General features: G+C 38.5%; 1 protein-coding gene across 1 annotated transcript in view; it reads right to left on the minus strand.

Moving 5' to 3' along the window:
• MMP16 (matrix metallopeptidase 16) overlaps nucleotides 1-8941 on the minus strand; it is a 162876-nt gene extending 153935 nt beyond the window's left edge. Inside the window, exon 1 of the mRNA XM_053956301.1 lies at nucleotides 8694-8941. Within this exon, the coding sequence (XP_053812276.1) occupies nucleotides 8694-8825 (132 nt within the window). The 5' untranslated portion in view covers nucleotides 8826-8941. The remainder of the gene's footprint in view (nucleotides 1-8693) is intronic.
• Nucleotides 8942-25633: the final 16692 nt, after the last annotated feature.

Genomic DNA, 25633 nt, shown 5'->3' on the forward strand with positions numbered 1-25633 from the left:
AAAGAGAAAAAAAACACAACACAATCTTCATGTATTACAAACACATCACATGAGTTGGAAAATCTCATGAAAATTGATACAGATTTCAGCAGTTACTTTTTTCCCTCTAACTGTGTCATGATATGATGAGTACTTGTGAGTTAATACAATCAGAAGCTCAAAGAAGAGGGCATCAATCTCAGAGTGACATTCTTTCATATAATCATAGAATGGGTCAGGTTAGAACGTACCACAGTGGGTCATCTGGTCCAACCTCCCTGCTCAGTCAGGGTCATCCCAGAGCACACGGCACAGGATTGTGTCCAGATGGTTCTTGAATATCTCCAGTGAGGGAGACACCATACGCTGTTCCAGTGTGAGTAAAGAAGTTCTTCCTCATATTCATGTGGAACTTCCTGTGTTCCAGTTTCTGCCCATTGCCTCTTGTCCTACTGCTCAGCACCACTGAGCAGAGACTGGCTCCATCCTCTTGACACCCTCCCCCCAGATACTGATAGATATTGATGGGATCTCCTCTCAGTCATCTCTTCTCAAGGCTGAACAGGCCCAGATCCTCCAGCCTCTCCTTGCAGGAGAGATATTCTTGTACTGAGGAGCCCAGAACTGGACATAGCTCTCCAGATGTAGCCTCACTACAGCTGAGTAGAGCAACAGGATCACCTCCCTCAACCTGCTGGCAATTCTCTGCTTGGCACCCCAGGATACCTTTGTCTCGGCCACAAGGACACACTCCTGGCTCATGGACAGCTTGTTGTCCACCAGGTCCTTCTCCTCAGAGCTGTTTTCCAGCAGGTCACCCCCAGCCTGTACTGGTCCATGGGGTTGTTCCTTTCCAGGTGCAGGACCCTGCATTCACCTTTGTTGAATTTCAGATAGTTCTTCTGTGCCCATCTCTCCAGCCTATCAGGGTCCTTCTGAAGGGCTGCACAGCACCCTGAGGTATCAGCCACTCCACCCAGCTTTGCATCATCAGAGAACTTGCTGAGGAGGACTCTGCCCCTTCATCCAGGTCATCGAGGAATAGGTTAAACAATACTGGGCCCAGTATTGAACCTTGGGGGACACCACCTGTGACAGGCCTCTAACTAGACCCTGTGCCACTGATTACAGCCCTCTGGGATCTGCTGTTCAGCCAGTTCTCAAACCACCTCTCTGTCTACTCACCCACTTCCTGACCTTGCCTGTGAGGATGCTGAGAGAGACAGCTTTCAAAGCCTTGTTGAAGTCAAGGTAGATAATAGCCACTGCTCTCCCTCTCATCTGCCCAGGCAGTTGTATCATCATAGAAGGTAATAAGGCTGGTCAAGCATGATTTACCCTTAGTAAATCCATGCTGACTACTGCTGATAACATTCTTATCATCCATGTGAATAGAGAAGCCCTCTTTAACCAAGCACTGAGCCAACCAGAATAGAGGCTATCCTACCAAGTGGTAGCAGTAGAGACATAAATCTTCTTCCACCCTGGCCACACAGTGTAGATGCTCTTTTAAGATGCAGACATAAGGAATTTTCTTCAATATTCTTTAAAAAGACATTTTCTACAAATACTCCATAATCCGACAGTCTCATTCCACATTGCTATTCCACACAAGGGTCAATCCTGATATGATTCATAGTGAATTAATAAAGAGAGCAAAATATTTTCATCCACAGTCACAAAGCAATTGTTGAATAATACACTCTATGCTTTTTTCAACATGTAATAAAAACTGCTGTTGTTCTACAGAGAGAAAGCATCAAGTGACTTTAATGTTCTTGTTGCTTCACCTGCACATCTCCTAGCACAGCAGCTTTAACTCTAGAATGTGAAATCCCTTTCCAATGACTGGGTTCAAGCTTCACTACTTGAGATTGGATTGCCTAATATTATGCTCTGAAATCAACAGGACATAAGTTTCCTAGCACCCTGAAGCTTTGATCTTGAAATTAACAGGAGTTTCTAAACATGGCAAAAATACCTGAACAAGCCTCTAAGTCAATTATGTGCTCTAATACCTAAAAAGGTACGCTAGAAACATTATTATTACGACTGAACTCTTCAGCTGGTATAAACCAGATGTTAATAAGCAAAGAAACATTGTACCAACAGTTTTGGTTAATAAGTAAAACTACAGAAATATTTTTTCTTTATCTGTAATTTATGTCAAATTTAATTCATCATAGAAATAAGTATTGCCACATAATTGCTCTTAGTGTACAGCAAAGATGCTTACAATGGATGATGATAAGCAGGAACATGAATGAACAGTTGCCAGGCAACCAATAAATAAAGGTTCCAAATAGCATGACCTCTCTTTAAAGGATAAAGGTCTAATCATAATTATTTTTCAAATCCATTTCAGTGCCAGCTAAAATCATGTTTGCAGCACTAATCCTGGCCTTCCTCATACAGAATGAAACCAAATCTGTTATTTGACATATCACCGATAACAAATTAAACAGACTCAACCTGCTCCTTCAGATTATGTTCAACAGTGCATTTTGAGGATGGCAAAAAGGTTAGACAATAAACTGGAATCTGAAACAAAGAGCTGAGATTTAAGCAATTTAAATAGGGTAATTAAAGTCATTTTCTTAAAGTTACATTGTTTTCTAAGGATCTTCATACAGTATCAATACAAAATCCTCCAATGTTTAACATCATAAAATGATCATTCCATAAAGTACAAGGATGAGACAGACTTTAAAATACTAAAACCAGATGCAGTTTGAAATGCTTTAAGATGTATATAATACCACATTCTATCTTTATAAACTCTTACAACACAGTCTTGCTGAGTGCATAAGCAGAGCTGAGGTGCCTAGAGCAAGCACTGACCTTTTAGATGGATTCAAATAAAACTGACAAAGAGCAGCATAAATCTTAAACCAGTTAAAGAACACAGTATAACCACTTTGAAGAAACAATGAATGGTTATGCAGGAGTTTTACATTATGCCTTCCAAATAATGGAATGGGAAAGCTTGGGCTTGTTCAAGGTTTACTGGTGGGCCAATAAATATTGTATTTATTTTAGTAAGCTCTCATGTCAGAAAACATTAGGAATATATGTTTTTGTAGTTTTATCTTGCACTACATAAGGTGATTACATAAATCTCTTTAACCATTTTATTTCTTTTCTTTAGTCGAATTGAGATTCACTAATAGCTGTGATGCTTAAACACTAAACTGACAAAAATTTACAACAGGAAAACAAGTTGAACTACAATAATAAACAAATATGTTTGTACCTAAGGTATAAAATACTATGTCAGCTGTGAAGCTATAAGAACAGGCACCATCCTTCCAACCTGTCTTTGAAAAAAATACAGGCAACAGAATCCATGAACTTCCCTGCAATGTCAGTAGCACAAAATAATCTCACACTTTACAGTAGAAAATGCACTCTAACAACTAAGTATTTCTTCACACGTATTTCTTTGTATCAAATGAGAGCCAGTTCATTATATAGTAGGTATTCCCCTTCTTTGATAGAAAAGTATTCTGTTGCCTTCCATAAGGCACATAATTTTCCAATTATTTTCCTTATCTAGATATATCTGCTCACCAGAGACATTTATAGGAGCTTTTCTTTGTATCTGTATTTCATAAATAAGCAAGCAGGAAATACACCACATTATATCTGTATTTTCCTTGACTAATATTTTGCCCACTAATCATCTTTGTCACCAATTCAGTAACTGCTCTCAATCTTTCTAACAATTTCAGTTTGAACTCCTTGTTCTAACAAAAGTCCAGTTCATTTCATTTCATTTCATTTCATTTCATTTCATTTCATCCTATGCAAGACTGAGATTCAGAATTTAAGTAACTGAGAACTATGTACACTGACTGTAACTTAATGCAGAAGATGGTCTAAATTCCTGTTAGGACACATGGCACTATTGATACCAAAACCACATGAATTGCTCTTCCATGTTTTCAGCTTGCATTTTAATGAACTATAAAAGAATTGTTTTGCGCCTATAAACCTCACAACCTAGACCACTAGTTCAAAAGTGTGTAACGGTGCTTTGGAAGATTTATTCCCTCACGAATGTTTATTCCTTTTCAGATGACAGCTGAAGAATGAAACTGGTCTGGTTTTAAGCCTAGAAGACTAAGAGCTTATGGAATTCAAGCTCATGCCTTATCATTTAGCAGAAGCTGGAGGCTAATTGTGAAGTTTATTAACAATGAAAACAATGGGGTTCCCAGAAACTTATTACCATGGAGGAAATTGATGTTATTTTTCTGAAGTTTGGATCCCATTGTGATTTGTTCCACAACATGCAATTTAACTATCCCACTTTTGAAAATGGGAGATGACTGTATTGTTTTAAAGATCTGCTCACACTAAAATAAGAGTAATTTTAAGACCTCCCCTAGGGATTCAAGTCTGTACATTTAGCAATAGAAGGAGGAAAACAGCATAACTGCCAGCTTGAGGGGAGAGATGATGAGGCATGCTTTCTCTCTAGTGTTTCCCACATTACAGATACAGTCAATGAAACTAGGTGCAATTCTAAGAACACTTTCCTCGACAGGGCTTAGGCAGATACTCATGTGAGTAAGAGTAAGCAGTTTTATGTTCTGGAGATCAATCATATTCTAGATGCATGCTGATCCTGTCTTCTGATCAAGATATTTTTGTTTCAATAACCATTTTTCCCATAATAAAATGGTAACATTTGCTTTGATTTTTTTAATATTGGATATTTAATAGGTAATTAAATACAAACATACTTATTACTCAAGTCCATACAAAAAATAATGAATGACATTGGGAGATAAATTTGCAGAATAATACCAGCTCGAACAGTGCAATATTGTTTGGTTTAGGAAAGCAAATATATATATGTATACACACACTAGATGTATATATAGATACTTGTCAAAGACCATCTGTAGACACTCAGTAACACATAAAAGAGTTGTCTATGAGCCACACAAAAGATTATTACTATAGTGAGGAGCCCAGTAGGGGGAAGAAGGTGGTTTGTTGCTCTATCACTTTTTAATAACAGTTAGCTTCTATGTGTTTGATTCAGTTTTATATTTGGAATGTTCTTTTCATAACCATTATTCCATTCAGTATCTCATTGATGGACATCTTCCCCTGCTAGTGTACAGAAATAGTTGAAAATAGCAGCAAAATTCAACAATGATGACATAGTCTTTCACTAATGTACTTAATGAAGTTACTGTTTTGGACCAATAGTTCAGCTCTAAAAGAGGGAGCTAAGAATGTAGTCCTTCGTTTTTCTCATGATGCCAGAAACAAAGTCTCACAAAAAAGCTACTGAAAATCAATGAACTTTTAAAATTACTGCTAAAACCTTCCTTCACATATGACTAAGTGATTCCTAAATTTCATACTGATTTCTTAACCTATCAGTTACAAGCATCTCTCATGAAGCTTTAGCACAGAAGCTTTAGCACAAAACTCTCACAAATACAGAATGCAAGCGTGCCCCTCTCATGTACCATACTCCATGATCTGAATCCTATTCTGCTGTGTCTATTACATGAAATACCATATACATTAATACATTTCAGGATAGACAGCTGAATTCAGCACTCACTGGAAGCTTGAGGAATTCCTCCATTCAGTTGTTTGAGTAAAAGAAATTTTACAGAGGGATAACCAAATTACAAAGAACAGAAATGTTCATAGACGCTTGTAAATTTCAGCTTTGTGTTTTACTTTTAAAATGAAACATTATTGTTTAATGTCTTTGATCTACAGTAGTATCTCTTAAGAATTGCCCTGGCTCACATCACTGAAACAAACAAACCAAAAAATTCAACAAGACTGCACAGATTTTACTTATCAATCGGGAAAGTGGATTAAACAAGACGGAACAAGAGGAAATAAATCATCTATATATTTTATAATGTTCAACAGGTATTTTCTGTATTTTATTTAAAGACAAGAAAGAATGAAAAGTAAATCTGCTTTCCAACCATCCTAAGCATTTTTTTTCAGTGACATTTAATTCAACTATATGTACACTGCTTCTTTCCTGAAGCCTATTTTGCATATTTATTCTTATTGTCATAAGAAATCTTTGTTTCATTTTCACAATTTACTCCAATGTACAACTGCTTTATGCACTTGTGCTGACATGCAGAGTTTTACAGCACAATATATACTTGCTGTTGCCAAGTCCTTTGCCTCAAATTTCCCATGCTTTTAGCCTTTGCTGTTCCCAGCAAAAAGAAAATTGAATTTTCAGCACTATCCAAACAATGTGAACATGGCAATGGCTGTTCTGGGGCAAATGTGAAGTTCACTTAGGCCAGGACCATGTCACTAGCAGTGGCCAAAGGCAGCTTCCTAGGAAAAAGCCCCATACTAGGACAACTCTCAAATAATACAGCAATCCCCCGGAACACTCTTCAGCAATGTGTGGCTCAAAGATTTAAATATTAGAAGACTGAAAGTATACCAACAGTATGATAACACTCTTTGTTTTCAGAAGGGCTGGAAAGAAGAGCAGAAAATGGCATACTTCAAAAAGAAGAAATATATGCCTTCATCACACGTACATGCCACTTCATTCTATCCATTTCTTGCTCCTGATATTGCCTTTACCCTCAAAATGTGCTCTTTTCCCTATGGAAGAGGTAGCAAAAATGAAAGTGTTTCCCTTCTTTCCTCAGAAAACCTCCTCCTGACTGGAGCTGGCCTCCTGTTCATGTTCCACTTGACTAAACCAATCTTTTTCTCTTCCCACACTAGCTCCATCTGCTGCCCGTCTCTCCAGCAGAGCCAGATGCCAGCAAAGCAGACTGCTGTGGGAGGAGAAAGTTCTGTCGCTGGAATTTCATCCCTATACTCTGCAGGGGGCCAGCCTGTGAAGCATGGGGAGGATACAGAGAGCAACTTCCTCTCTTCCATGCTCCTTCCCCTGCTCATCAGTAAAGAAAGCAGCTGAGGACATGAGCAGAAAGATAAAACACCAATGTGTGCTCTTAAATATTCAGCTTTAATATTCATATAGCAGAAGTCTCACAGTTGTACTCCAGACTTGAGCATAGTACACACCAGATAAACATGTGAGAAGACATGAGTCCTGCTCCAAAGATCTTACAATCCAAGAGAAGCAGAGATGCACATTTGTGATAAGGATCAAATGAGTGACTAGAGCACAGAGAAAAAAAGACTTGGATTTACAATCAGGAGAGATTTTAATGATGGAGTAAAAAGACAATACTTTCTGGAGAGATGGAAGTCAAAGAAAGAATCAGTGGATGAGTGTTGTTAAGCTGAGAGAATTGCAAAGGAAACTGCCTGTAGAGAAGGAAAGAGTAGGATGAAAACAGACTTAGAGAAAGAAAATGTGGGTTCTTTATACACTTGATGTGATCTTGCATGAAACAGAGGGAGAAGACATACAGGTCTTCTTTAGAACTTTAGATAAACAGTCTAGCAACAGAGGAGGATCTGCATGAGCAATCTTGTCAGAGAAAGGAGCAGGAATATGTGTCACTGAGTGAGAACAAGAGCTCATATAAAATAAGCAAGTGTGCATATGTGTGAGACAGGGACGCAGACTTCATTTTTCTGGGAGAAAGAATCATGGGAACCCAGGAGACTAAAGAGACTATAAAACAAAAAAGGCTGGTGTATGGGTGCAGCAGAAAGTTTTGAGTGGGACTGGCAGGACAGAAGAAAGTGAAGGTACAGAGCAACCTAACAGAATACCAGAATTATGTATAAGAATCTGAAAGAGTACATATAAATTACAGAGACAAACCAAGAAAAATCAATAAGTTGAAATGACAAAGAAAATAAGTAGGAAGTAGACACAATCACATTGCAGTAGAGTAAATGATCACAGCAGAACAAATGGAGTGACAGAATGGAGAAAAAGGAGGAAAGAACATATACAAAGACGACAAAAGTCAGTAAAGAAACATTAGTTAAGTGAAAGCACTATGTAAAAACTCCTAATGGGAAAACTGGGTGTGTAGACAAAGGTGAGGTCACTGTAAGTGTAAACTCTTAGGGTTTGCCCATCTTGGTATCCCCACATTTTAATCTTAATTTTATCTCGGAAAAATACTGTTTCCTTATCCTCCACACCCCCTAACTTCCGAGCTGTAGCTGCACCTTTATGTCATTTGTTTCACTATTTCTAGTGGCAACTCTTTTTCTTACGTCTACATGGGAAAAATACCTTATTTTTTCAGATACTCTACCACAACGAAACGTGCCAAAAATCTCAAGTTTCCTTCCTCCTGTCCCCATAATACTCTTTCATTCATTCTTCTTCGGAAAAAAAAAAAAAAACATAAAAACAAACCAAAGCAAAAAAGGCTGGGAAAACGCAGCAATACAGTGGTATCTTAAGTCCAAGATATTCAGCGAACCTTTCCTGAGCTGCATGTACATACTGTGCCCCAGGTTTCCTCCGTGCCCGGGTGAGGGTTTCCCGTCTCCCGCGGGCTGCGCTCCAGCGCCCGGCATCGCGCTGCCGGGATAACGGGATCTCCGGCTGAAACGCATCCATCAGGCGGGGCAGCGCGGGGAGGGGAGCTAGCTACCGGCTGCTGGAAGGAAAGCCTACACATACGTATGCCCTGGCTGCTGGAAGACATGGCTGGTTGGCTATTTGATTTGATTTGAGGGACATAAAAAAAGGGAAGGGAGGAAAGGGAGAGGGGGAAGCACACACGCTCGCACACGCATCCGGCTGATCTTACCTCCACATTGAAATACTGCTCCGCTTTGCACACTGTAGCACATAAAATCCAAATGAAGGTTTGCAAGAAAAACACCCTGGATTGAGACACGAAATCCAACCGGCTTCCAGTGCTGGATGCGAGTACGATCATAGTGAACTGTGCTTCAGCGGGTGGAAGACCTCTCTCTCTCTTTGCCTTAAACAAATGCACAAAACAAACCAGCCTCCCCCGTGTCGGTGAAGAGCCCGTAGCGCAGGTTCACCCACAGCCGGGGAGGAGGAGGAAGAGAAGGAGGAGGAGGAGCAGACACTTCACAGCACAGGCGGCGGCGCGACAGGGTCAGCTCTCGCTCATCCTCACCACCAGCCCCGTAGAGAGGGAATGTGGCGTCCGAGTACAGTCGCTGCTCCTGCACGACTCTTCTCTGCCCAGCAGCAGCAGCAGCCTCCTCCCCGTGTCCTCCCTCCGCTCCCGCCTCCTCCACCTCCTCCACCTCTCCTCCTCCTCTGCTGCCTCCTCCCCTTCAGCCTCCGCCTCCTCCCGGGGAAGGCGGCCCGGTTCGGCTCCCTGCTGTGGCCCGGCCTGGCTTGGCTCGGCTCGGCCCGGCTCCCTGCCCTGCCTTGCCCTACCTCGCCTCGCCCCCCGCCGCTCCCCTCCACTCCAGAATGTTCAGCCGAAACCTTCATGGCCCCGCCCCGTAGGCGGCCTAAGGACGACGGCCCCACCAGGCGGCCCCGGCGCGCCAGCGCCGCACGGCCGCGCTCGGCGGGCCGTGGCCCGGAGCCTCCGTGGGCGGCTGCTGGGGACCGGCGGTCCGGGAGCAGCCCGCGGCCTTTCCCCACGGTCCCGTCTCCAGGAGCCGAACGACTGCCGGAGCCTCCCCGCCCTCTTCACGGGAGGCGCCCGGCGCGGAGCGAGCGCCCCGAGCCATCCGCGGCTCCCGCCGGGCGCCAGCGCGGCCGCGCGGTGCCCGTTGCCGGGAACGCCGCGCTCCCCTGCCCGCGGTGCTGCTTGGGTGATGAAATTCTGCTTAATGCGTCCGAAAACATGGCCATACACTTAAGGGAAAACAGCGTGTGAAATACTATAGCACAGACTAACTTAATGGTGGATATTGTCGTATTCAAAATGCCTTATGATTACAGCAGATGAACTACTCATGCAGTGATTTAACAGTAAACGGGACTTTTTATGCGGCCCTTTGCCATGTCATCCAGTATAAGGAAGGTGAGATGATCCATAACATCAGTGGACACGATATTGCAGTAATGCGTCTTGGGGGAAAAAGGGGAGGGGAAAAAAACCTCCAAAACTCCAAGCTTACTGAAAAAAAAAATTGTAATTTATTTTTTTGCTTGGTTATCAAAAAATATGCAAAGATATGTGATCATTATATGGGACAAACAGGCAGTAGAAGACATACCCGATATGAAGTTTCCATAATATGATAGATGAGCTGAATGGCTGAAATTAAAACACATGTAGACTACATGTACACAATTTTGACAGCACCTAGTAGCAGAATGTAGGAGTGTATTGAGTTATCCACCATTTCGTATATTAAGAGTAAGGCAGTTATGTGAAGAAGTCATGATCTGCCTAATCAAAAGGAATCCTGTTTAAGCAGAATTCCTTATGTGATATACTTTTTTCATATTAAGTGCTTGATCTAAAGGCATTTTCTATTCTTCTGATCCTTAGTGATGTGAATGATGGAATTATGAAATACAGAATTAATTGTCAGCAAGCTAAACGGACCTGTTGGCACTTTGGTGACAAATATGGGAAGTCAAATTAAAGAAATGAATAATTAAGCACAAGCTAAAGAAATGTCTTGGAAGAAGCAGGAGAAAACGTGATACTGACGCATGCAAATTATATTTGGGAAGAAAAATTTAAAAGTAAAATCAAAAGGATACTGGTAAAATAACAGCACTTCAGAAAATTATCTGGGGGCTGTAATGTAAATATGAGTCAGCAATGTGCTACCATTAAAGAAAAAAGACAGCATCACTATGGAATGTATTAATAAGTGTGCAGTACATCTGACAGGACAAATTATCTTTCTGCAAGGGGTTGATGAAGCCAACTGTGTTTGGTCTCAAACTGAAGACAGTCCAGGGGAAAATTACAAAATGTTAGAACATGTAGAAAGTTAGAGATGGATATAGAAGTTGAAAGAACACTTGTTTAAGAAGATAGAAGTAAATGATGTCTTTATGTGGTGTCACTGTGAAAAGGACAAAAATATTTCATTCTTTCTGGGGGGAAAAAACCCAATCATCTTTTCATGAAGTTCAAATTCAGTGTTGGACAAAACTTTCTAAAGTATTACTGTTTATATACTGAAATATATATGTTTTTATATATACTGGAACAATAATGTCCCAAATTTAGCATTTGGAACAAGATACCTGCCTAGTAGAAGTGTAGAATCTCTTCTGCATGTAGGTTTGATAGGCAAGATTATTATAGCTAACTTCTCTAATCATAGGGAAGTAGATTGTATTATGAGATCTAGTAAACTTTTTTACTTCTAGCAAAAGTAATTCAGTAATTTCTTTCCTTTTGTTACTGTGAATTCATCACTGTAACTTTATGAAGGAAACACTAACTTTATACTGTCCCTTTTGTTTTTCCTCTTTCCCAAAGGGGCTGTGTGTATGCCCTCAGCAAACACTAACTCTACGTTTGCCGGTCTGTTTTGTAGAGTCTGCCATTAGTGCAATATCCAGAAATGGAAATGGAAACTAAAATAGGTAAGTTCCTGTAACAGGAATTTCATTTGTCTGCCTGGCCAAGACTGCTGTTTCTATTTATTGTGAAAAACACAGGGTCATAAATACAGCTCTCTCTTTCCTTTACACTGTATCCATTGGAAGAAAGAAGAAGAAAAGCAATGATATGAAGAGAATGGTGGACAACAAAGGCACATGAGTATTTCTTAAGCATGTATGAGGAATTGAGGGAAAGATCACACAAGTAGAGATTGGTAAGGAAAGAGAGTAGCAATGTATGAATGAATAGGAGCACCAAGGGAGAGACAAGGCATATGAAGGACAGAGAAGATATTTGAAGTGAAAGATACTCTTCAGGAATGCTTGTGTGAGTGAAGAAATGCCAGCAATGGTGGGAAAAGGCTTTGAATATTTATGAGTAAGCTGCGGGCAGAAACGTACAAGAGGACAGTCAGAGCCTCATGAGACATGTAAGAAGGAAAAAGAAAATAGAAAAGAATTTAAATCTCCATACAGAGCACTATTTGTACTTAGGTGTGTATAGGATTATGATTGAGATTAAAGAAAAGACAAAAAAGCAACAAAGATGAAAGGGTAAGTATACAAGTAAAGAAGGAATAAAGCAGAATAATAAAATAGGAAAGAAATGGGAAGTGTTTGTTGAAGTATTTGAGTGATTAAAGTCATGTACTTTATAAGCATCTTACAGATTTTTCTTAAATACCCTTACGATTTTTATATTCTTGCCTATGGCAGTTACCAGCAGTAATTAATAAGCAGTCAGCTGGTTTGTAGGGAAGCAAAATTTTAAAAGGGAAAGTTTTAGTTCTAAAACTTTTAGCCTTTTAAAAAGGCAGGAAGAGATCTATCTCTCTGCTGTGTTACGAGTCAGCCCATATACCATCAGAGTTTCTTCAACTCTAGAATGTATCTTTTATGGATGACTGTAGTCACAGGTTTGCAATGAATAAATACCAGAATCTGACATAGACACGATACATTCCCATGTCCATCTTTGAACACAAGGCAAATATCTTTCACTGTTCTGTTTACCAATTATTAATAGAAATTCATATGATAAATAATTCTAAAAAAGATAAAATATTACATGTTGTCCTTTCTGCGCTTTTTGTTGCTTAGCTGCAGATAGTACCAGCTGGAACTTTTAAAAAAGAGAGCTTCATTACAAGATATAACAAACTGCAAAGAGTGAAGGTAGATATCACATATTTCACACTATTATATTTAGTCGTGGTTTGCAAAAGATTTTCTAAACACCTTGGCTTTTATTTGTGGAATGAGATTTTCATAGATGTGTCCATATGAATTCTGTTTGACTGTTTAAGAGGTCCTACAGGATGTGAAGGCAATAAGCAGGTTTAACAGCATAGGAGGGATTATTACATTGTATATATATTCCTGTCAGGATCACATTCATATTGCCTGTGCTCAGGTATCTGTTTATCCAAGGTTCACTGTAGATACAAGGTTATCCTGTCAGGAAGTAGAACTGACTTACATTGTCAGTGCACTTTACTGTGTTGCCTTGCAGCTCCATCGATGGCTTTACAAAGAACCTAAGTAAAGATAGCAAGAAATGATAAAGTGAAACCTCGCACATAGATGTAGACTCACAAGGAAAATGCCTAGAGTCATAAAAATCAGTAATATTTCCAAATATTTTGATTCACGTGTGGTTGGAGTTTTTGACAAAAGAGCCAGGGAAGTCAGAGAGGAAGAAAATCTGAAAGTGTAAGGTTTTCTTTTAAAGGAAGTTTTAAATTGAATTTCTAATTCACAGAACCATAATATCATGGAATAATTTAAATTCAATGAGACCTTTATAAGTCATGTCCAACTCTGTACAAAGCAAAGGAAACTCAGGTTACTCTGGTGCTTGCTCAGGGAGTTATGAATCAAGTTAGTCTAACCCAAGCATCATTTCCTCATCTGCAATGTGATTTCTCTGTCTCAGGGAGCTATTTTGAGGGTAAAATTTTTTCTGTGAGGCATTTGTCAGGCTTTCAGTTATTTTGGTCTCTGTAGAGACAACACTCATTTCAAGAAGTAAAGCAGGTATCTCCTAATCTCTTGAAGGCAGAAGTGGAGAAGAAAAATAGGAACAGAAAATAGAATTCTGTAGCTGAATACTGAGAGAAATACATTTGAAAGAGAGAGAACATCGAGTGAGAAAGAGAAATGGCTCCTCTGGAGCCATGGAAGAAAATCATCAATAAGTATACAATAATTCAAAATATCTCTTTTTTTATAATGACATTTTTAGGAACGTGAGTTATTACTGGGTTAGTGAAGAAGAGGTAAAAAAAAAATGCACTGAAGCAGTCAAGTCCTTACTTGTTTACTCTGTGAAACTGTTCACATGAAACTTTATTTTCTTTGCTTTATGACAATTTTCATGCTGCTTTTTTCTCTCCCACTCTTGATGACTTGTCTCCATGCTTTCTGATTTTTTTTGCTTTCTTGCAGAGCAATAAAGGCCCATTCAAGCATCAAGTCTATCAAAAACTGCCAAAAAATGTTAATCTCATATTAGAGGACTCTTTACAGCCAAAAGCTTACATGCAGTCCATCTGTCCTTTGGACTGTGCTGGTGATTATTCACTGAGTTTACAGTAGGGTCTGAATGGCAGTCCAGTGAGTCTTCTAATATTTTAGCAATCTCATTCATTTTTACAAGGTTTCCTGTGCTTAAGATTGATATTGGTATTAGGTAAGAGAAGAACACAGTACATGAAACAGAAAAAAATGACACAGAGCAGTGTCAGGTGAGTCTGACAGATATGAGGAGGAAGACATGAGGAGTTCTGAGAGAATACACAAGCATAGATAAATGGCTTGGGAGGTAACCAGGTCCTCTGAGAAATATTTAAGGGTTTGGTCAAGAAAGACACAAACAAGTGTCTGTTATAAATATTATGTTTCAGAGGTGTTTAAAGGTCTAGTTAATAGATGGCTTCTACAATGTTAATACAAAGGCCTCCATAGCTCTATATCAATTTGAATTTTAAATGGCAGATAAATATTCCAGGTTTTGTGTTGCTCAAACAGCTGGAAATTCCACAGCAAGATGGCTTAAAATAGGCAATTTTTAAATTACTCTATTAATTAACATCCCCATATCAACTGTACTTTGAAGCTGTGTCATTTGTTTCATTGTCCATAAAAATGAATTTTATATTTTCTCTTTTCAGCTTTCAACACACTTAATACATTTTTCCCATATGTTTACAGCATAACTGAATGATGGAAGTGTTATGTGGGGAAAGATAAGTCTTAGCAGTTGGAGTTTTGAGAGAAATAGCATTGTGTTTGGCAAAAGTAAACCTAAGACTGGAATTTCACAGATGGATTGGATGTATCTGACAAAAAGAGTACCAGTAAAATAGATGGGAATGTTAATATTTAAATATCATTGGTGAGTGTTGGAGTTCTGGTGAGTATTCCAGAGTTAATTATCAGTGTCACTAAGGAAATCACTGCACCTCTTAAAACTATTTTTCTTCAATCGTGGGAAAGAAAATAATTATTATGCTTGACATACGCATTCAGGAATATCTTTACTGTGACAGCATAATTTCTTCAATTACTTACTTCTGCATGAATTAAAGTTTAGGTTCTAAAAAGCAGTTCTACAGCTTTAGTAGCCCAAGAGCTGGAGGAACTTCCCTCAAAACCATCAGACACATATGACTTTTTAAGATCATTTCACTTTATACCATATACATATAAGCTTTTTGTTTAAGAAGAGCTGAGAGGAGAGCTTAGAGAAAAAAAAAACCTGCACGTTTCTTGTGAAGGGAGAGTACTGCTAACAAAAGAAAATGTATTCTAAAAGGGCACACTTGAAAATACACCTGGAGAGGCCAGCCTTCAAGAAAGAAATTTTCTTAAGGTTAAGGTTATTTTTACTTAACTGCAATACAGATACACCCAAAGTGACAGATGCATATCCAATAGAAACAGTTATTCAAGTGAAAGAGGAACAATCACACGCAGAGAGTTCAGTTTCTCTGTATCTCTATTCCTCCAACTACAATCTGTTTGGTTTCCCCTTTTATTGACAACTTCCATGCTAGGATTATCTTAGCATGCTTTTGCTATAATTGACTAACTATTTCTCATTTGGGAAGTAGTTGTATGGGCAAAGAGGACTATAAAATAATGCACAATCTCATAAGACTAGCATAAAGTTTCCATTTGCAATTTCAGCTTTTTATCTGGAATGCTGGTGGCCTAATAAGAAATATTAAGTTTAAAAATGCAGCTTTTAAGTGCAAGAATATTAGAATGTGGGTGAATATTTATAGTCATAATTATCCCAAGGTGAAAAATTTGGGAAGGTGAAGGGAAGAAAAGATTTAGAAAATGAATTCTTTGGAACAGTAGGGCAGAAGTATTTACCAGGATGTTGCTGTCTGAAAATGCATTGCACACTTACAGAATCTAGTTGCACTGTATAGATGATTTTATATATCTTTAGGGAATGTAAATTTGGACCTGATCAGTTTTCCTGTTCCCAGGCTCCTCTGAATAAAGAATGTTCAGTTCCTCTGTTTTTAACAGTGTATTTCTTAATTAGAGCACCATGAACATTCTCTTTTTACTCTTACAGGTGGTTTTTAATTTATATTCCAGAAGGCGAGGATAGGAAATTATTTTAAAGTAATTAAGCTGAAACCAAATTTTGCCTTGTTAACTTTTTTCATCAGTCAAACGTCATGGCCACCTTGGCTGTTCTTTGCTATTCCAGTGGCAGTCATGACCTTAGTAACAAAAACTTAAATAGTTACCATAAAATATGTGAAAAAGGATGAACGTGCTGGTGTAGATTGTTAAGAAGAAAAGGATAGATCTGATGATGCACTACAGTATTACCTCTAGCATTTTGGTGGGGATGACCTCATATAAAGAGTCACATTTCAAACCTGTCTGTACATATGCTGGTATTGTAGGTGTGTGTAGAGCTATTAAAATATATTTAAATTCATTATGCTTCTAGTTCACACTGGTAAAGGAAAAAAGATAGGAAGATCAGGGGGCTGGAACTAGATGATCTTTAAGGTCTCTTTCAATCTAGGCCAATCTATGATCCTATGATTCTGTAAAAAGGTGAGACACAACTGATGGTTATTAACTTCGAAAAGTCTGTCTATACATGGCTCCTGGTGACAGTGACACTGGCAAGAAAGTTTTCAGTGCCCAAATAAGCAGTCCAGTTTTACATCTGTATTCTGCAAAGAGCATATATAAAGTAGTTAGATTATGCTGTAGACTTTTATCAAGTCTCGCTGGTTAAGTTTAGTGTGACCTGTATAACTGAGGCACTGCAAAATCACACAAAATTTACTGAAGATTTTTGTAACACACACCACCTACCTGCACCCTCCTCCATCTCAGTTCTGCTCTGTACAAAGTGTAAATACAAATATGATCCTGGTCCTTGTGATGCTTTGTACTATCTTTCTCCAAGAAAGATACTATTTCTATGTTTCAATGTATATGTCTTCTAATCTTCCTTAATCTAAGACATGCAGAGTTTTTTATCTTTCCTCTACTTGTATTTTTCTGGTTTTCTCAATTTTATTTTCTTCTTACTTCTGCATTGCAAGACACATCCTAAAAGCACAAGAACTGGCTATACAGTATTTCTGTATCATTAAGGAGTCTTCCAGTAGAAATCCTATGCATGTGTTCTTACTCATGCATAGCTGAAGAAGAGGTAGAATTATGCTTAGACCTTTAGCTTGAGAAAAGCTTCAAAATAGCACTCATACTTTCAGGTTGAGATTTCAAAGGAACCTATGGGATTCGAACACGTATTTCTCATTAATTTTTTAATTGGAACTGGTCATACTGATCCCACAGGCATTTTGGAAAACACTAGGCTTACACATGATCTATTTCATTGTCCTGTGCTAGAAAGTATGAAATAAAAATGAAAGAAATTAAAAACAGGAGAATTAGAAAGAGACTTTTTAGTGTATATAATTGTTTTTTAAAGGGCATTTGCTGTTTACTTAGTTGCTAAGTCATTACCTGAGATTTACACAGGATTTACATTAATTGATTGATATTGCAATTGTCCAACTTATTAACTGCTCTGAAAAACTTTCTTAATCTTCATATTATTTCTACTGTAATTGTGTTCAGTCATTCATAGTGAAAAATCACCTTCTTCATGTAGTCAGTGGGCTTTATGAGGCAAGGGGCCTTTAGCAGACTTTGAAACCTTCAGCTCTCAGTGACCCAAAGGCAGGTGAAAACATTTGTACCTTTTAGAAAGTTTCTCACATTTTGTTAGACCAGGCATATGTTTGCCAGGATGAATAGAATTTCTGGAGGACAGAGGATGACAAAACAGCATCATTAGAAATACATGGGTTTTTCATTTTAACACGTTATTATTCTGTGGGAGTCTGTCAATGTGTGTGTGCACACACGTGTAAGTGTGGGGGTGTGGGGGTGAGAGGGAGAGAGAGGGTGGGAGAGGACAGAAGGCAGAGTTCCAGATTATCTTAGGAAACATAAGATGATGTCTATTTCTTTGTTACCAGAGGTACCCAGTGAGCTTCCAGAAGAATGTAGAGTGAGAGGTGGAGTTCTGAGACAGAAACTTCTTGCTTTTCCCAAACCCATAGGTGCACTGAACTTCAAACGTAGGATGTTCTTCCCTGTTTAGTATTGAACAAAACGAGTGTGAAATGTATGTATTGTATCCTAGTGTGAACATATATATAAATATGGATTGAAACAATGGAGGTTAGATTAAAGTAGAAGTAAACGTTTTCTTCTTAATTCTTTGAGAAAGTTCTGTTCCACTAGCTCTTTCTTGTCTGGAGCTCAAGTCTGTAAGTTTACCATTTTTTGTTAATCAAATAAGAGAGCTAGTCTATTCTTTAATTATTACAGAAGACTTTAATTATTGAAGACTGGAGCTCATAAAAGAATTTAGTTAGTTTTTTTCTATTTTTTTTTTGTGCTTCATTTATTTAACCAAAGTGATGTTAACATACATAGAGTTGTAGTCTGTAGGTATCTAAGTACAAGACTGATGGAGAGAGATTTTACAAGGGCATGTAGTGATAGGACAAGGGGGAATGGTTTTGAATTGAAGGAGAGTAGGTTTTGATTAAGAATTAGGAAGAAATTATTTATTGTGATGCTGATGAGGCACAAGAGCAGGTTGTTCAGGGAAATTGTGAATGCACTATGCCTAGAAGTGTTCAAGGCCATGTGAAATGGGGCTCTGAACAGCCTGGTCTAGTGAAAGTTGTCCCTGTCCATGGCAGGGAGGGCTGGAAGTGGATGATCTTTAAGGTCCCTTCCAACACAAACCCTTCTATGTTTATATGAACTATAAGCTTTGTAGTTGTTTTTCTTCCATATTTAATGCAATTCTGAGCAAAGTTCATAATTGAAAAACTAAAATTTGAGGGTTAAAAAATCTAAATATCCACAAAGCACATAAATGATCAGTAGTCTAAAGAAAATAGCTGATTTTATATTTAGATGAGGAATTCAAATACATCTGTAAGTATATGATCATACAGAAAATTCTCGGGGACTATAAGTAATAATCAGATAACTTATGAGGCTACACATATTCATACAAGACTTGGAAATTTCCAGTAAGTGTACTGCAAGTAACCTATGAATTAAAATAAATTTGATTAAAAATACCACTCCTAAAAAAGTATAAAGCAGACAGACTCACTTCCAGCATTCAGCTTCATGTGCTGTAGAGTGATTTCATTGTTTTCGATGGAACTGACTTTTACTACCAAAGGACTTGTTTCAGGAAATTTGTATGTGACTTAAATAATTTCTTGTAGCACAGTATGATTAAATACTTTGTTAATGCATCAGAGATCAGCTTAGTATCTATGTGATAAGAGAATCAATAATAATATTGAAAAATAAGTTTATTTTTTATTATATGAATATCAGGTCAGTGCAAAGTCTGTAAAACTTAAAATATTTAAGCCTGTTTTCTAATCTTGCTCTACTGTTCCTTGGATTTTTATTAATTTTTTAAAATCACAGTGATATAGGTAACATGGTTTGCTGACACATATCACATGCACAGAACTATTTAAATTTAAAATATTATTACTGGATACTTAGTTTTCCAGCTCTTTGGAAAATTTCAAATAACTTGACAGTAGTCATACAATGACATTGGCATGATGGTATTGAGCTGGCACTGTGGAGTTTGTAAGTATTCTGGAGATCAACATATGTCAGAGAAAAGATCCCAAATCTGATTAAATTTAATGATGACAAATACAAGTACCGTGCTTGGCAAAGATGTTATATGGGCAGTTACAAAAGGAGGAGGAGCAACACAAGAAGGACTACAGAAAAATATAAATGTGGCATAGTCTGAATTAATGTTTATAAACATTAATTGCTTGTCAAAAAAGGTAAATGTTGTTCTGGGAATGGCTCATGGAAAACTGACAGCTCTGAGTGATATCTTTTCTTCCTTCCTCAGTCTTGGCAAGGCTTCATCTAGAAATTAGGTTTGGGCATCATTCTCTAAGAAAAACAACAGAAAAGAGCAACAAAGTTATCAGAGATTTAAAAACAGATGAGAAAAGCTTTTATCTTGAATTGAAAATTGGATTTGTATAGCCTAGAAAGAAAGATGGTGCAGAGGACATGGTAATCACCTCTATGAAAATGTACAACTATCATGAAAAGAACATTTATTTATCCCTCATCACTTTGGGTTAAATTTGACCTAATTTATACCCAAGACAGCTAGGTTAGACATATTTTTTGCCTCACTGTAATAATATGCAAATGTTTGAAGAGGCTACTTTAAGAAGGCCAAGAAAATTAAAACCTAAGAATGTTTCAAGTTACTCCTGCCTGAAGGCAACGTAGATTGACCAAATGACTGACCCACTAATTATCTTTTTTTTTAATTACAGGTAAATAATGCAATAAGCCTTAGGAAAAAAGCAAATTGATATTTTATCAGGGTTGAAATATGTATAAAAGTTTTTTAATAGTTTCAGCCCTTGAGAAGGAATATGGGACAAAGAAATATTTGCATTTCTGCAGTACATAGATCAAATTTGGTTATTAAATATAAGTTTCTTTTATTTTTTTTTAGTTCATCAGGAAAGATCATTGCATGATGTGAAGTTTTGTGGGCTTTTGTGAAATACATTAGTGTGCTGACTAATGGGACTACTCTTTGAAACGCTAGTACACTCTTGTTTCATCTGTGCAGACAGATGATATATTTTTCTCTAGCTCCTGGAATTAAAACCTTTTCATTTAATGATTAAAAATGTACTTGCTTGGAATGACATGAACTTGCTGTTCTGAGAATATGATGACAATAATACAATTGTGATGTAATTACAGCATGTACAGCTTTGGGAAGTGATCTCATTTTCTGAAAGCCATGCGTCTTCATAACAGTTACCAGTACAGTCTCCAAACTTACTGTTACAGATGGGAAAAGAGCATCACGGTCTTTCACTTTTCTGTTATTGCCTCTGCCTGTTCTCCCATTCTTTGGGAGGCATTTTGTTTTTTGTGCTGACTGAAGAAGCAATCTCTTCCCATTCAAAGGGGTAGGTTGGGTTTGTGACAGCCATCTGAAGACCACTTTCATATTGCTCCATAATAAGGAAAGAGAAGAGCAAAAAAATAATAATAATAAAAAAACCAAAACAGAAAAACAAAACCACCAAAAACCCCAAAAACCAACCAACCAACAACAACAACCCTAAACCAAAGCAAAAAAAAAATTAAAAAAAGAAACCAACAACAACAAGGAAAAAGATGTCTGATAAAAAATGATGAGTCAATCTGAATGGGGGAATATCCTTTTTAGATGTAGGCTGGAGATTGATTGGATATGGTAAAGATGAAGTATCAGTGCCACTAAGAGAAAGCAGGAAAAATGATACTGTCTGAGAACATCATGATTGGAACAATGGAACGAAGAAATAGTGAGGTAATAGGATGAGATCAAGAAGTGGAACTATGAGACTTATTACTGCTTGACTGAATTGGGAGAAAATATCCTTCGTCTGGAAATTGCCGAGTATATGTTAAAGCAGCATGGGGAAAAATTACTGTGCAGCACAGAAAACAGTTTTTGATTCCTTGCACGAGAAATCAGGGAATCCTGCGTCCACTGAAATTCAAAGGGGCACATGTCACATAATTACAAGCCAGAGATGTGATTTCTCCCAGTTTATTGAATATGTGCCTATAGATTTGTTTATCATAAAACTTGTCCTAGATTCTTATTCACAAATATTACTGTAATTCTGGATCCTGTCAATTTTATTCATAGAGTCAATCCTATAATTTTATAGAATGTTATGAAATTCTTGACAAGCACAATTCAAACTTAGTCAGAATAAGCAGAGATTCCCTAATATGAAGAATCCACCTGAGTGGCATTTTTTTATCTAGCCTAAGGATGGATCACATTTATGACCAAATGGCTGCTTGCTTTCATTAGCTGCATATAGTTTCTTTGTAGTTGATCTGGCCCCAGGAATAGTACAGGGATGGAATTGATGCATGGCTGATACTCATCTCATCATGTTCACCCTTAGAAGCCATGTATATGATGACTTATATCAGTGTGGTGATACCTGTACTGTCAAGCACTTAAACTGATCAATTTTTTATAATGGAAGGGGCAAAGCTGTTGCATCCCAGCTTTGGGTTTAGATTAGGGGTTCTTATCTATGTTATCTAGCTAGCCGAGTCCTGTGTACCCTCGTGTTCTCCCCCCGCCACGGTTGTTAGCCCCAGGCTGCTCGCCACTGGAGTGTTCCCCCATCACTCCTGTGACCACTCTCCCATCCAGTCCTGAGCAGTTCTGTGTCTGTCACCCCAATCCCGCGATCCCACTCGCCCCGAAGCCCCATATCCACCCCTGCTGTGTTCCTATTGGTCGCTGTAGTACCCGTCATCACCACGGCATTCATTGGGCAGGGGGGGCGTCTGCCCTCCCTGTAACACCCCTGTATCATCCCACTCCCCCCCCCGGTCCCGGCGCCATTTCCCCTATGTGGGCGAGGGAAGTGCGGGTCGCAACCCCCCACCGCAGCTCTCCACAACAATAAAGCCTTCCCGCTTTCCTTCGTGGGTGATTTGGACAATTCCTTCCCTCTTTGCCTCAGACCCTCGCGTGGGTGACAGAACCCGGCAGACCCCGACCGCGTGCAGCAGCAGCGGCATGCGGGAATTAACGGCGAGCCCGAGTTCCAGAGGGAGGCGGGGCCGAAAGGTGCTGGAGCTGCCCGGAGCCAGGAGAAACAGCGCGACGCCGCTCAAAGCACACGCTTGCCAGATTTTCTTGCATTCTTCTCTGAGGCTGTGTAAGATACAGGATATCTGCCCACATTTCTACCAGCAGATTAATGTTGTGCACTTCCCCTACCCTCAAAAGTAAAACTCCTAAGTAGGCACCAAATAGTCAAAGAAAGATTTTTCTTTGTCTGATTTTAGTTTTCAGCTGTGGATGTCTCTTCTTTCGCAGTGATTTTATTGTGACTTTTTGCCTAAATCAACAGTTGTTGAGAGAATATACTTGGTAAATTATGCAATCTGAAGCCAAATTTTAAATTGCAGATACAATCTAGCAGTTAAAGCTCTGAAAAGGGATTATAAGTGAAGGCTGTGTTTTATGAATATATTAGGCTTCTTTATGACAGGAGCAGAATAATACCAGATTAAAAAATATTCAGAATGGTGCAAGAAATACATGGTAGAAAAATTTATCCCTAATTCCTTATGAGTGATGTGTAGAAGTCCTCTCTGCCCTTAAAACTCAGAAGCATTTAATGCATCTCATAAAATTCAAGCAAACATAAATTTGTGCCTAATTTTCTATTACTGAATATAAACTTGTTAGGGAAAAATTCTTGGTTTATGTATCTGATTTTCAGGGAGCAGCAAAAGCCTATGGTTAAAGGGGTGTGGTCTAGTCCAGAAGAGGATGGTCCATTGACGAGTATGTGCCAAGAACTGAGCAGAGGCAGGATGTTGCTCTCTCTGACAAAAGAACTGCACTACTGCAGGAAGGCAGGGCCATGAGAGGAACAGCATCCATCAGCAGTCCCTTATAAGATGAGATCTTGGATCAAATCTGGGGTGCTCGCAGAGATTCCTTCAGGAGTGACAGGAGACAGGGCTGCTACAGCATGTGTTCCAGATCTATGCTGTAATCCCTTGGACCAGGACAACAGGAGGCAGGTCTGGGCTCAGGGGCACCTTCACAGGGCAGGGCTGTGAGCTTCGTGAAGCCTCCAAGCCCATAAGAAGAGTGGCTGGGTAAAGATCTAGGTGAGACTGCTTAGGGTAGCTAAAGCCTGTTAATGTACTCCAGGCCCTTGTGTAAATCCAGAGTAATCCAATTCACTTCAAAGCATAAGCAATGGAATTTGCAGTAATCAGTCTCTCTCAGTTGAGTTTTCAAGCCTGCTAAGAGCTAAGAAATGGTTTTGAAAAATTATTCATCGTTTAATAAATATTTATATAGTGCCTTATTGTGTGAAATTAGTATTATTGATGGACTCCAAATATTAAAACAACTCCCACTGGATATTTAAAAAATATTAAATTACCAAATTATATTAATATTAGAAATGCTGCAACATGGAAATTTGTGATATTTTTGAAGCCATGTTTTACTCCTATTAATACTCAGTATTTCATTAAAAAATCAGGCATATTTTATCTCAAAGAGAATTTCGTTGATTCTTGTTCTAAATTACAACATCTAAATTACAATTCATTTCATGTATAAAGGCCACATTTAGACACATGTGAAGGGATCTAGCTATGCTATCTGGATTGATGCTCGGAGCAATTCACAATGGCAAGTTAGGTTTCTTAAACAATGTTTTTAGACCTACCTATGTGGTTTCTTTCTAAAATCCGTCTACATCTTTATTCACCTTAGCTATCTTTATTAGACCAGTACCTTCAATTTTAATCTTTATAAAGTAATTTAAAAACTCCTATATTTTATGCATGCCTTGATAATTTTCTGATATTCTTCTGGCAGTATTTTCTTTTATTGCCTTTCAGTACTTACCCTTTACTTTTTCTCTGATTGAACATTTTCCAAGGCTTGCTCTCTGTCCCCAACAGAGTTTTACATGCTGACTAATTTCAGAAATTTAACCAAGCATTGAAGCTACAATAGAATGTGAATAATGCCTGAGAGTTATTGGGACTGATTAATGCACATACTGAGGAGTTGAAACCATAGAATTGTAGAATGTTTTGGGTTAGAAGGTACCTTAAAGATCATCCAGTAACAACCCCTGCTCCTTCCCCCCCACCTCGTCATGGTCAGGGGTACTTTCATTATACCAGGTTGCTCAGAGTCCCATCCAGCCTGGCCTTGAACACCTCTAGGGGTGGGGCGTCCACAGCTGCTCTGGGCAACCTGTTCCAATGCCTCACCATCCTCACAGTAAAGAATTTTTTCCTAATATCTAACCTAAACCTGCCATTAATCAATTTAACCCATTTCCCCTTATCTTGTCACTACATGCCTGATGTATTTTTTGGGCCTTAGGCAGTCATGTCATTCTTGACTGGTTGGTGCCACTGCCAGGTAGATATTTGAAGCTTTATTGCGACAGACTTTTTTCATTGTTTGATGTAATACAAGAAGTTATCTGTCTTCCAATATAATTTGCATTTCATAATCCCCAGCACATACCTTATGAAAAATAATTAGTAGGATATTTTTCAATCAAAGTTATTTTCTGGTTCAGACTCACTGTTCTATGTTACAGAGCATATGTTTCTAAAAACCTTTTCAGGTTAATTTATGCAATTGCAAATAAATAAGTCCACTAGAGGGCAATAACATTGTTAATGTAGCTGAAATAACAACATTTCATTTTGATTAAAAAAAAAAATTAGGTGAATAAGGAAAAGCACAGGGCACCATTTAAGTGACTGGGTGTTTGACTGACTCCAGACTGGGAACGCTACTCATTCAGCTTCTTCAGTTTTCGTGTCCCAGGAATACAAATGAACACCATGGTAAACAGATGTACTGGTCCTCAGATATTCCTTTTTTCCATGAGGAGAAAGGGAAATGTCAGAAGGACAATTTTTGTAAGCAGAGAATTTCAGAGACTCCATTTACCTAGTGTAATTCAACCTGAGATATTAAGACCTTCAGTCTTTATCCTC

Source organism: Vidua chalybeata, chromosome 1 (assembly GCF_026979565.1).
Source record: "Vidua chalybeata isolate OUT-0048 chromosome 1, bVidCha1 merged haplotype, whole genome shotgun sequence".
In the NCBI taxonomy this organism is placed as follows: Eukaryota; Metazoa; Chordata; class Aves; order Passeriformes; family Viduidae; genus Vidua; species Vidua chalybeata.